The 13,890-nt window shown below is 36.3% G+C and overlaps 2 protein-coding genes and 1 non-coding gene across 3 annotated transcripts; 1 reads left to right on the forward strand and 2 right to left on the reverse strand.

Annotated features, from left to right (window-relative positions):
• Positions 1-422: 422 nt before the first annotated feature.
• LOC103950965 (QWRF motif-containing protein 2) lies at positions 423-5,642 on the reverse strand. Its single transcript, XM_009362231.3, has 6 exons — positions 3,833-5,642; positions 2,725-2,844; positions 2,299-2,415; positions 2,109-2,198; positions 1,472-1,579; positions 423-843 (listed from the first exon to the last, which is right to left on the reverse strand). Exons 1-6 carry the CDS (start codon positions 5,252-5,254, stop codon positions 772-774), a joined length of 1,929 nt encoding a protein of 642 aa, XP_009360506.2. The 5' UTR covers positions 5,255-5,642; the 3' UTR covers positions 423-771.
• Positions 5,643-11,831: 6,189 nt separating this feature from the next.
• On the reverse strand, positions 11,832-13,254 carry LOC103950954. The gene is made up of 4 exons (XM_009362220.3): positions 13,003-13,254; positions 12,743-12,850; positions 12,477-12,538; positions 11,832-12,199 (listed from the first exon to the last, which is right to left on the reverse strand). Exons 2-4 carry the CDS (start codon positions 12,840-12,842, stop codon positions 12,029-12,031), a joined length of 333 nt encoding a protein of 110 aa, XP_009360495.1. The 5' UTR covers positions 12,843-12,850; positions 13,003-13,254; the 3' UTR covers positions 11,832-12,028.
• A 316-nt stretch (positions 13,255-13,570) lies between these two features.
• TRNAA-CGC lies at positions 13,571-13,643 on the forward strand. Its single transcript has one exon. It is a non-coding gene; the product is annotated as a tRNA-Ala (tRNA).
• Positions 13,644-13,890: the final 247 nt, after the last annotated feature.

Below are 13,890 nucleotides of genomic sequence, written 5' to 3' on the forward strand. Positions count from 1 at the left end.
CATGAATCATATTTTTATATCTCATAATTCAAAAACTATACAATGGCAAGTATTGTAATTCGTGTCAAAATTTTGGACATGTGAATAACTGAGATGGAGGTGTGTCTACTTAGACCTCACGTATGATGGTGTAATACTAGTAGACTTCATTCAAAACAGGCTTATGAAATTAGACCCATATAGAAAGACTCCAACATAAATAGGCTGATCAGGAGATGGGCCATATTTAGCGTGATCAGTTACACTCGATTGATGCCGCTATATCTGATCACGCAAAACAAGTTACCGCTCTTGAAAGTTTTCATACCATAGATTGGAACTCACAGCTTCCTTCAAATAGTAGGAAGCCCATGGTAATCTGGGTAGATAGCAATTACAAGCAATTGTAGTTTTCTATCAACGCCACCCGCTAACATATAAACTTGCAAAAGCTATTAAATTAAACAAAAATTAAAAGCATCACTGCACATATTTACACATATTTTCCTCTTCACTTATGGATAAAGCAAAGGTGTGTACATAAATTAATTTGATATTGACAAGACAAATTTCCTGCTATATATGCACGTGAGCATCTCAATTCCGCGTAGTACCTTAAACACAGCAAACGGCATAATTTAAGCACTTTCCTGCTTTCATAAGCCACCCATTTTAATCTTCTCTCTCTTGTTTTCGCTTCGGCTTGACGGATTCGAAGGTCAGATTTGTGCAAAAGGAAAAAGAATCTGATGTCGATGTTAGCTGTTTAGGCAGTCATAATACGATTTAGCGTTACACTTTCGTGAGGCTGTCAGGTACGCGTTTCCGTTGTAAAATATGTGTCCTGAGGCTACATTCCTCCACCTGACAATTAAAAAAAGAAACTTTCACGGATAAGATAAACTATGAGAAAGAGAGGACAAGAATGTTAAAAGCTATTGGAGAATAGAAATCTGCACCACTCAAATTGTACCCTTTAATGGTTAATTACACTTCTGCATCCCAAATTTACGCAAAATTTCAGGGTCATTGTATTTCTAGACGGTACACTGGGGTAGGAGTTTCAATAATGAATTAGGTTTCATGATTGGCTTGGGAACGGAAGTAAGATTTCGAGGTCGTAGAAGCACAAGGAATAATGCTCACAATCCGCATTATATTCTTCTATGTGATAATTTATCGCAAGTGGATACAAATGAGGACAGGAGGAATCTGAAAGGACAATGCCAATGTGCAAAATTATAAACCATACATAACTACCAGCACCGGTAATGTCAAACATTAGTGTCACATCTATCATTTTGCCTTTTCACAAAATCAACAGTACAGATTACGCTGAAGAATTTGTTCAGGCTTAACTTGTGCAAGGGTCAGGTTTATCACATAGTAACACACTGGGATGATATTCACGTAAATTACCACTGAACTGTTGTCTAATTACTATCCATTACGTGATTTTGATATTAAAACAGAAACCAAATACGAAATTTACCTGCATGGCTGCAACTGTTGACAATAGATCTCTGCACTGACCAAGCAAAGCATGCTCCTTCGCAGTTACATTTGCAAGTTCAGCCACCAAAAAGTTCACATCCCCAACCTATTAATTACACGTGGTTTCAGACCAATGGAAAAACAAAACGTCAAACAGGAAGTTCAATAGTTTGTCAGCTAGGGCCAAATGCATTATTATTGGACATAATTACTGGTCGTTCAAGCATTTTAAGGGAGGTAGGTCTAAATGCATTACGAGTAAAACATCACGGAAATCACCCCATGTTTATAAGATCTGCCCACCACTGGTATTGTAAGTGAAAACCTATGGAACCCCTTTGTTATACCCACTAGATTTGATATTGTCACGTGTCGTTCATATTCTACTCAAAAAGGCATCACACGCAGCAGAAATTCTAAATTAAACTACATCGTTTGTATCTACATAGCAAGTCAACCATCACACTCTAGAACTCACATGTATTACGACATAACCTATATTTGCATTCCCGGATAGGACTTTAAGTGCACAGACTTTTAGAAGGCATGAACAATGAATAAAAGTGCTAGTTATAGATGCAAAAACAAAAACAGAAGGCAAGGATTCCAATGATCAAAAATAAAAAAAAAGGCACCTTCGATAACAATAAGCATATTGATGATGCCATCGCTTGCATCACGTCAACTGCTGAAGAAATAGCATCCTTCACGTTGTAGACATCGGCCTGTAGCAATGAAGAGTCAACACATGACAAATTGTTAGGCAATGAGCTGTCACTGTATATAAGGAACTAGCTAAAGAAGAAGTATAGGAGAGGTGCATACCCTTGCTACACCAACAACTGGAAGGCGGAGTGTGCTAGCTTTCAAAGCTTCGATGGCCCCTGACAAAGAATCAGAGTAATCCTGATCCATAAGTGACAACTCTTGCAGATATGTCATCTGCACTCATCAAGCAATAAAGGATTAAACTCAACCCTCATTAAAATACAATGCCAAAATCTCTTTCTGCAAAAGCAATGCATACATTGAGGAGTACCAAATGGCCATGAAGACATAATTCTTTCCTCTAAACAATAAGTAATTTTCAGATTTTTCAGTGCAAGCTATATCTGTGAGCGTGTGTGTAAGTGAAAAATGAGCAACAAATGACCTTTAGGAGCAGAACTCACATGCAATGAACTGACAATCATGAATAACCAGGCCAAAGATTGATAAGAAATAAAGGTAGAATGTAGTCAGCGGTCTTACTTGCCCCTTTAGGATGGAAGTTAGCTTCAAATGTTGCCTCAGCAGATGTAACTCAATCTGTTTTTGTCTTACAGATTCACGAAGTCTTGAACTCGTTACCCATGCATTATAGAGGCTTCTCTGATGGAAGGAATTTGAGACAACTAAAGTTAGAGTTAAGAATTAAGTGGTCAAAATGGGTTACATTAACACGTATAACAAGGCAAAGAGAAGCAGTTAAACCTGAATTCATGCATCCTTCACTAATTCAATATTTATTTGTAATACTTTAGATTCCTTTTTTAACCCAAGAAGTTTTAATACGTGGTAACTATCCACATCCATCTAAAATTCACTTTTCATCCCAAGTTCGAAAAAAAAAAATTAAAAATTACAGAATAATATTCCTGCACAACAACGAATTCTGTTTTGATAGTCAAAACAGGAAAATAATTAATCTGGTATGTGTTTCCAAGAAGAGTCCCAAATAAAGCCTATTGATATCATACGCCAATAATAATTCAAGAGAGCCTTTTTCCACCAAAGCTGCATGTCAAACTTCAATCATCAAGCTTTTGTGCCAACAAGCTCTCAAGTTAACCACCTTGAAGGTTCTCATCTATAATACACAAATACACATCACATGACAGCTCCCATCAAATGACTTGAAATAACCCATTTTTCCCTTTCTCGCAACTTACAACTTAGAACCTCTGTTTTCCGTCATTCATCCTCCCCAAGCATGTTTTAGATCAGAACACACAAAACAGAATACCTTACATTACCTCAACTTTGACTGCAAACACAAGTCTCGTTTGAATTTACACATGAATATCCCACTTGGAACATTTGTGGGGAAAATAACAGTATCGTATGAACAAAACTAAAAGGAGGCCATAGCATAATATTAAGAGACTAGAAACATAATCACAACTTAAATTTACATGTAAATTCTACAACCAAGAGATGTAAAGGTGATCAATTAAGAAAAAAAAACCCAAAAGCAGTCAAAGATTCCCCTATAAAACAAAGGTCCCATAAACAGGAAAATAGTTAACAAAACAAATCTATTCGTTATTGGAACCAAACAAATAAGCCAGACATTAAGGATAAAGTCCAGAAGCTATACCTCTGCATTGGAACTCTGTGCAGCTAGGGCGGCATTAGCTCTAGCATTTACAAAACGCCACTGCAAGAGCCGGTTATGTAATAGCCTCACCACATGTGCATCAACTATCCGGTTCTCTCCAACCTTCCCTCTTCGAACATCAGCAGCAAAACTTAAAACTGAAGGCATGTTGCTCAAACTACTACTTGGAGTAGCTACCACTCCATTCCTCACCCGAGAAGGGCTCACTCCCCTCATAGGTGAAGATGGCACCAAAGACCTGCTGAGCTTACTTGGGGAAGCAGGTCGAGCAGCTCCACGAATAGGGGATAACTGCCCCCTGCTATTCACAACACCTCGAGGAGATGACACTGGACTATCCATAGATAACCTGTTGCTCTCAATCTGTTTAGGAGAACCCATATTTTTGGTTGCATTGCCCTTATTAGACTCTGATTGGCGGCGCAATCTATTGTTAGTCTCTTGCCAAAACCTCGCAGGGACCACTATCCCTCTAGGCCGTGGCCCTTGTTCAACACCGCCGTAGCCATTTGTGCCACCACCACCAACATTACCAAGCTCGTGTGGTCCTGAATTAGTACTGCCGGAAGACACACTATCAGAATCGGAACAAGCCACAGGCTCAGATTGTGTAGTAGCTGAATTGCCGTCATCAACTGGCTCAGTAGCTTTCACTGAACCTAAATTGCAAGAATTCGACCTCAATCTCCCATCAACATCATTCACCATCGAGTTTTGTAATGCCCTAACCACATTGGCCCCAGATCCACTCACCCTCTTCCTCTCATCCGTGCAATCCAAGCTCCTACTCATACTATTTGGTTGCCGCAACCTCGCAGGCCACAGCTGCTGCTCTGTCGGCTTTGAATTCTCACTCTGATCCGCTCTAAACGGCGTCGTGACCTTCCTCCTCTCCGGCGTGCCTTTCCTTGTATTCGGAGACGGCGCCGGCTTCGCTTTACTAACCTGGAGGGAGTAGGACTCGCCCTGAAACGACACCGATAATCTCCTCGTCGAAGTGAACAGTAGCTTTTGAGCCGCGGACATGCCGCCGCCGCCTGCACCACCATTCCCGATCCTCAAATCCAAAGAATTAGGGCCAGGAGTGACAACTCTCCTCCTCTCCACCGATTGCGAGCGCTTCACAGACTGCGACAACGGCGTCGCCGCCGTCGAACCGCCAGTTCTGGACGGCAACGGCGACGGACACCGCCTTGAATTTGAACAGGTTGAGGAAGAAGAAGAGGAGGAGGAGGACATGTACCGAGAAGTGACCTCCCGAGCTTTGAGGCGGCGAGGAACAGCAACGCCATTGTCGGATTCAGAAGGCAGAAGAGGCGGCCTTACGGTGCCGTTTTGAGGACGACCTCCTCCTTGGGACGCGGCTTTGGGGTTCAATGTCGTCGACACAGCAGGTACCATCGCAGAAACTCAAAATCCCATTCAAATCTCATCCTCCAAAAACCCTAACCCCTCGCAGATTAACGAAATTCCAGGGACCTAAAAGCAAAACCTCCGACTATCCCTGCGAGTCCAACAGCTCTCGGATAAAAATTTTAAAAATCGCAAAAAATGAAAAATAAATTAGGAAAACAAAGAGAGAGGGGAGAGTGAGAGGGAGGTTATGGGGAGGGGCGGCTTTCTACAAAAGTGCTTTTTTGGGGAGCGATCGGATAATTTGTAATGTGGAAGATTATACGATGATATATGACCGTTACGATTAAATCGGCGAGAGAAGAAGTTGATTAGGCGATATTTGGGAGCGTAACTGTCGTACTAGGCAGCAGGCGCACCCGTGTTTGGGTTGTGGGCTCAATTTCAATTCCCTTTTAAATAAATATTTTTCTATTTTGTTTTTTCTTCGCTTTTTTATTTTTATTGGGATGCGATATCTAAATATTTTATTTTATTTTTCACATATTTTTTAATTTTCGACCGTTGAATCGGATAAATTGAAAAAGATCAACGGACAAAAATTATCAAAATAGAGTGTGTGGATAGCACATCCTTTTTATTTAATGTTCCTTCGGGCACACACTGGTTTTAGGCAACGGGATCTTTTTTAATTGTTAATCTAAACTTTAAAATAGTAGGTTAGGACTTGACTCAAAAGTTGTTAGAGTAACATTGTCACGTATTGTTATTAATTTAATAATATTATTATTTATATACTTTTTTTTTTTTATCTTTTATGTGCTCTTGTTAATTTTTTGTTATTAATTTTCTTCAATTCATTCAATCCGATGGTCAAAAGTTGAGAATAGTGCGTGAGAAGTAAAAATGAGTGTGTGGATAATATTATTCTTAATTTAATTATTTTTGCAATATTATTTTTAGCTGTGCAACACCTACATTTTTTTGGTAAGTGTAAAAGTACATTTTTAAAGTATCAATAACAGTTCTTAAAAACATACTAATATAACATATAAAATGGTAGTATCATATATCTCTATGACCGCCAAACTCAAAATACGTTGGATTTAAGTATGAAATTATGCGCACTTGGATCATCAAAGATTATGTTTTTTTTTTTTTCATGTTCGCTCTTTGTTCCACAATATTTTATTGATTATATAAGCGAGTTTGACTGTATGGTAATTTTAAGAGTCGAAAGATAGTTAACGCGATTAGCTTAAGAATTTATTTAAGGAGTTACATGTGGCGGCGAGTTGTGAGCTTAAGATTGCACGCCATGAGGTTGTGTGTAATTTGCGTCACCAAGAACAAAAGAGAGATACGAATGTGGAGAAGGAATATGAATCTTCGAAGAGACGTTATGCTGTTCCTTTCTTCAACACCGGTATGAAAAATTAGGTGTTTAGTTGACCAACCCATTAGAAATTCTGGATTCTATCAATTTTCTTGTCAATTACAAAATAATAATATATTTAGTAATTAATTAAATGAAGACATCGTTATTTTCAAAAAAAAAAAAAAATTTGTCAAACCTATAAATTTGGTGATGAACTTTCGTATTATTTATGGCTGATGTTAATGTGAGAAAATAATTTATGACGATAAGAAAATTATTGATTTGATTTAATTTGACATCTTCTTTTCTCCTTTCTTTGTTAAAACGAATTAATTTCCCAAAACTTTGCCACTCATTAAAGTTTTATTGGTTTCTAGGTGGGTGTTACCTACGCTTGCTCCATTTTTTCTATTTTTCACTCCAAACTTTTTATAATGAGTAAAAAAAATTACACTTGTAAGGAATGTAGAATGAGATTTTTGGAGTGATAATAACAGTTATATATATATATACACACACACACACGAATTGATATTACTACTCTAAATTAAACTTTTGATAGAGGTAGAGTTTTAATCCGGGAGTTTTGAACTCAAATTATAGTGAATTGAAATAGAAAAAAGTTTTATCCACTAGAATGATTCACCTTTTGCTAGGTTATATATAATGAAATTATGGAAGAAGAAGGTTACCAATATGTAGTAATTGGTTTTCTAGTATGATTATTGGGTGGCTTAGCTAACTTTGAATCATACAAAAGTGAAAAGGAGAATCACATTCCTTCATGCTTAGTAAATCCACTTTCTTTAAGTTAATCTTTCTCTTTTCTTTATGTCAATCTTAAGTAATTCTAAATCTTACCTTTTTAATGCAATGATATTAAAGCAAACCGACTCCCTTTCTTATTAGAATCTTAACTATTCCTCGATTGTACCCGCACCTGTATCTATCGTTTAGTGACATGATTATCAATCATTATTCTTAAAGAGTAATGCTAGACAGATCAATTTTTTAGACCATATTTGCAAATCATGTAATGTGTCACGAATAAAAATTAAGAACGTTAATCAACACTTAAATAATAATCTAATTATTAATAACCACGTCATATAATTTACAAAATATAGTTTAAATAGATGGTCTTCCTAGCATTACTCTTTAGGATAACATATGACGAAATCATTCATATGTTAATGATACAAAGGAGTTAAGCATAAAGACTTCTACTTTTAAAACAAACAAGTCAGCTGCAACCAACTTTTTATATAATCCCCAGGATGTTACTTGATTAATTAACAAAGTTAATATGCTATTTTTGGTTAATTAAATTATTAAAACCTTAATTTACACAGCCAAGGCATACTTAAAAAGGAAGAGGGAGGTATCTTACAAGACCTACCTTGCTTTTTCTCCCAGAATTGCATCTTATTTAAACTTGGACTTCACTTCCACTTTTATACCTAATTTAGAAGTTACTGCATTTCACTGGTGTAAATTCCAGTAACTGCTATTTTCAATTGACCTCTCTCCTTTGTCCAAGGAACTAGATCTATCACCCTTTCCTTTTTCCTCCTTTTATAATCCCTTCTCCAACACTCTATGTATGTGTTTGGATTTTTTGGTAAAAGAGACCAAATGTTGAGACCACACATATATGCAATATATATACATATGTGAGGCATGCATAAAAACATGATTAAGGATTAAGGACCACTTCTCGTGGTTGTATTCCAAGCTAATAACGTATTCGAGTGAAATAGTCAAAACAGGTGAAAATTCGTAATTTATAAGAGAGATGCCATCGTGATATCACAACTGTTGATAAGTTTTCTTCCAAATTCATATAATTTTCCTTTAATGTCTTTTACGTTTGATAGGATGTTTCGTGCAGTTTTAAGTGTAGGGAGAAACTAAAAATGCAAAACAAAATAAATGTACAGGTAGAATGATGAGCAAGTAGTTGTGGGAAGCCATGCATTTATTTAGAGAGGAGAGGAAATAAATACCTGCCTAAATTCGATGAAGAAACAAAAGCTAAATCGGGTGCCCTCCATTCCATGTTGTTTTGTTGCTTAAGGACCATCCATGATTACTGTTTTGTTGCCTAATCGACATCAAATCACTGTTCTTTAAGGCCATCCCCACTTTCTTAACATAAAGTGGGCTAAACACTACATGATTTATGGTTATCGTCGACCATCTTTGAGAAGAAAAAAAGGCATCTTTTCTAGGCTGCTCCGTCCCCTCTGCCTCTATCTTTCCTCCACTTTGCTTTTTGTGCCTATGCCTTTTGAGGGTCCCACTTCTCTCCAAGCGAGTTGCACAAACAGATAAGAGAGACTTACATGCACCCGAGTGTATATTTTGTTGTTTTATATAACACTAATAGCGTGATTTGATCACATGATGGTTGTGTAGAAGCAATTTAGACAAATTGATTACATTTAAGAGATTCGCTAAACATGACATCGAAAGATAGGTGATACATTGATAAAACCTCACTCGAGCACCAAATTTTGGGAGAAAATCATCATTTGGAAAATCAAAATGATTAACTAATTCGAGACTGAACCCCTATGCTCTAAATGACAACCTAAAACAATTAATCATGTTATTAAATGAGATCAAAGTTGAAGAAAATTGATTAGAAGTAAAATGTTCTAAACGCATTTGCCTTTAACTTTAAGAATGCGCAAAGCCGAACAGATAAAAAAAGAGCCACAATTATTCATTTTTTGGACTTCTACTTTTTTTTTTTTTTTTTTTTTTGAGTAAGCACGATATTCAATGGACTTCTATTCAGGCTGGAATATATTTCAAGATTGGTCTACTAGTTAATTGCATGTTTGTCGTGCTTGGTTGGAATCTGTTGTGAACAAATAAAATGCATTTGAGTTTGAGTTCAGTTCCTTATTTGTTGTGTCAAAATATGAGATAGATAAGACTAGACATAATGAGTTATGAATCTATAATAAAAAGAGAGATCTAATCTATCCTTATATATGAATTACAAGTATTATCTTTCAAGTCTCTACTAATCTAATTTTATTCCTAAAGTTCAATTTCATTCAGCCTACCAAACGGATTCACTGTATTGTTCTGTGGATTTGGTTAAAGGACGAACCATATATGACAGGTCACATTATCCAGGTGTGTTGATATTGTAAAGTGGCATTATATGGACTACAATCTGGCACCTGCTGGAGCCTCTATCATAACGTAAAAAGGGGATTTAGGACAAAAGATGGTGGTACATTTGATATTTAATTTCATATTTGCAAGATTGTTTTTTATTTATGTCATCAATGTGGACAGTGATTGAATAACTTTTATCAAGTATCTAAAAATGATTAAGGGGTGCAAATTTATGACGGATTGATGCCAATTCTTTCATTATCAGCATGATGACATGACACAACTGTTTTCTCGTTTTTGAACTTACATGGAACAAATTCATTATCACGTAGTGTTTTAATCTAGTAATACATCACGATCCACAGAGAAACTTGCACTTGACAATGTATTATTAAACACATAAAGATGAATTCATTATATATAAGTCCTTCTCGATTAAAGGAATCTGTCACAAACAACTAGCAACTAACGTAGAAAAAACCTCCTAATCTTGACCCACAATTCAGTCGCACAAAGGAAAAACAAAGAAACCATTTAGAAGGAACAAATCCTCATTTAAAGAGACCTAAAATCAATGGTTAACCAAACACTGCCATTATTTTGGAGATGCACCTACCATATGATACCGTACATACAAATTTATGCAACATAACATCAGAAACCTACCATAGGCGGATTAACGAAGTACGATATCGTCGATGAACGACAGTTTTCGCAGATGGAAAGCAAAATGACTTGGGAACTACTACCTAATCCACATCATATAATTGATTAAAGTAATTAAATGTGATTAGGTTAGGTAAACCTTCCTTCCAAAACTTGAGTTACATACACACAAAGTGATAATTTTTCATGGTCCCCTTAGCTTTAATCAAGAGGATGCTTCTATCTTTAATCTTTCCACTCCCAAAGCCATAAAAAAAAGTGTGGCAGCAGGGACAGAAATGGCTGAGGATTCTTTTGCCTAACTGTTATTACTATGACCTCAATATTTTTGGCAACGTGCCTGCCAATTTAACACACACATAATTCTCACCCAAATTATGTTTAAATTTTCAGCCTAATTCTTATCATTAGATAATTAATGACCCTAATTATCATTACAAGTACTAATCACTCTGTTAATTCAATCAGAGAAAAGTGAAAGGCAGGAAGAAAATATGAGTTCAAACCCCACAGAAAAAAAAGAGAAAAGTACAGACGGACCCTCAAAAAGCTTGAGAGAAAAGGTCGGGGGCCCCTATGTGTATTCTATTTTCAATTAAGAGAATTTTCCTTGCAACCTTTGTCTATTTGTTTGTGCTTATTACGTGATAAGAACGATAATTACATAATATGTATCATTTAAGATAAAATTTGACAAGAAAGATAAATAAAACGAAATATACAACCGTTTACAATGATAAATACAAAGAAATATACAACTGGATAAAAGGCTATAACTAAGATTCTCCGGTTTTGCTAACCGTAAATTAAAATGATATTATGATAATGTCAACCCTTTTCCAAGAAGACCTTGATCTTGAGTTCTTAAATAACTATCACACTTTACTCAACCAGCCCCACTCATATTATACAAAATTGTAAATAAAAGTTTTAGGAATGTGAAATCGTTAAAAAAAGTTGGGCTCTAAAGCATGTTCCTATGTATAAAATTGCAACAAACTCAAGTCAAGTTTGCAAGCTCTAGGTTGCTCGAACGAATAACTCTTTTTTATATGTCGTTCATTTTGATACAACCGACATTCTAAATTGTCATTTGATAATCATTTCGTTTTTATTTTTTATTTTCACCTTATTTAAAACTGAAATTTTGTTTGGTTACTAAAAACTGTTTTCTTGAATTTTCATAATTTAGCCTTGAGCTTTCACATTTTTTATTTTAGTTTTCATTTTTTGCAAAATTGAAAGTAGTTATCAAACAAGATTTCTATTTTTAGTTATACACAAAAAAAGTAAAAGCTGAAAACGAAATGGTTATCAAACGACTCCTAAATTCATCTAAACTACGGAGAGTAGAGTGATTCTAACTTAAACGCAAAGTGAAAGACACATTGGTCTAGCCAAGGCTCAGTTGAAGTGTGCATTTTTATGTGTAGTTCAGAGATAAGATTAAAGAAATCAAACCCCACAAAGTGGTCGACTTGCATAAGAATAAGCGGGCAATTATTGTTGTTACAAGAAACACAAGTAGTCTGAAAAGTGCATGAGCGTTGTACACATAATATGCATGGAAGGTTGTTAAAACAACTACCCAGTTGCAATTAACATCAAGATTCTAGTAATTAAGGGAGCAGGTCTAAAGCTGGCTAAGGAGTACCGCCGGGATTGGGACGAGCAGGAGGCGAAGGCTTTGGAATGTACGGGATTATAGGTGCGCCGTGCTCGATTGGACCAGGTTTGATGGAAGCTTTCGAACTCGGAGAAGGATCAATGGGTTGATAGTCATCCAGATTCACATTGCCAGCAGTACCACTCTCCTGTACTTTCAGAAACAAAGACAAATCCCAACATCACGAAGAAATCGTACTAGTAAGATGATTAAACGGGCAACAATTTGTAATTTTGACAAATGTTGGCCTCTGAGCTAGCTTGTGAATAGTGTTTGACATGAGGACTTCCGTGCAACGGGGATGTTATTGTGAACACATTACACAATGATATACTCGTTGCACGTAAGTTTCTTCTATTTGACTTTCGAATTGAGGGCGGTACGTGCTTTCTTTTTATTAAAAATCAAAAAGTTTGTGCATGTACCTTGAGCTTTCTGTTTCTAACAATCATTTTTGGTCCATCAGCATGGTGGTTGAAGATACTATCTGTAACAACATCAAGGAGATTGTAGTTTGATTCAAGATAAGCAAGATTACTGATGCATGCATACACAAGTTACAACCTCCAATGAGTGAGTAAACCAACTAAATTGCAAAAGCCAAAAGCCACTTTCGTTAAAAGAATAAGCAAATTCAACCCCATAAAAAACCAGACAAATCAAGGGAAACAAAGAAAGATTAAAACCTTACCAGGAAATAAGGAGCTATTTCTGCTGCTAGAGACACCGAGGAAGAAGACTAAAACTGTTGCGAGCACAAAAGGCAAAACCCAAATTCCAGAAGACTTCATAGTGTAAACTGTAAAGAAACAGCACCAAAATCACACCAAAAAACCCAAATCACAATCTCCTCCAGAAGACACCCTAGGCTTTTAAAGCAAGTAAAATCAACGCATGAGAAATTTGGCAGCAGCGGAGTCCCTTCCCAGCTGGAAAGAGAATCGCACTCACCGAACCGGCCTTCCGTCACGCCAAAGATTTTAAGAGGAGAACGAAGTCCACTACCAGGAATTCCGGGGCTAAGAAGAAGAACCCATGCTTGCTTTTTGTACAAAATTTTATTGCTTTTTTTATTTGGGGGTTGTTTCGTGGTGGTGAGTGAGTGATAAAAGAAAGCATGTGGGTGTCATTTACTGCGTTTTCTTTTGTAATACATGCAGGAGGAGAGGTAGCAGAGCATTTAAGAGCTTCATTTACTGTGTTTGCAGAAAGCGAAAGGAAACAGTGTCGGGTGGGGGAATGAAAAGGCTTCAGTGTTCATAGGGTTGCCGTGGAAGGTGAGCTTTTTGGGCACGTCTGCCGCATTTGGCAGAGCGCCATTTACACGGTAAAAAAAAAGAATTACGGTTTATTTTTAACGAAAAATTATATTTATACATTTTTGTGATACTATTCATTATACTTTTAAAAGTAACTTTTCATTAAAATAAAAGTTTTTTTTAGTTAGTTTTTCTTAAAAATAACCCTTAAAAACAATTATATACTTGTGATACATTTGGTAATGAAAGGTTAGCAACAAGGGGGTGTAGCTCATATGGTAGAGCGCTCGCTTCGCATGCGAGAGGCACGGGGTTCGATTCCCCGCACCTCCATCTTTTCCTTTTTTTTTTTTTTTTTTTTTTTTTTTTTTTCTATTAGATTAGGTTTTGTGCTTCTAATAAGAAAGCCAAACATTGCTCACTCCTAATGTTAATCGATTTTTTAATGTTATTTCATTATAATGATATATTTAGGCAGCGAGACATTCGAGCTAAATCATAATGAACGTTGATAATAAATAGTTACAAACTCGCTATTTACAATAGTCAAATCTAAGACAAACAAATAGATGGCTAAATG

The sequence above is a fragment of a genome, unplaced genomic scaffold (genome assembly GCF_019419815.1).
Source record: "Pyrus x bretschneideri cultivar Hongxiangsu unplaced genomic scaffold, Pyrus_bretschneideri_v1 Contig1, whole genome shotgun sequence".
In the NCBI taxonomy this organism is placed as follows: Eukaryota; Viridiplantae; Streptophyta; class Magnoliopsida; order Rosales; family Rosaceae; genus Pyrus; species Pyrus x bretschneideri.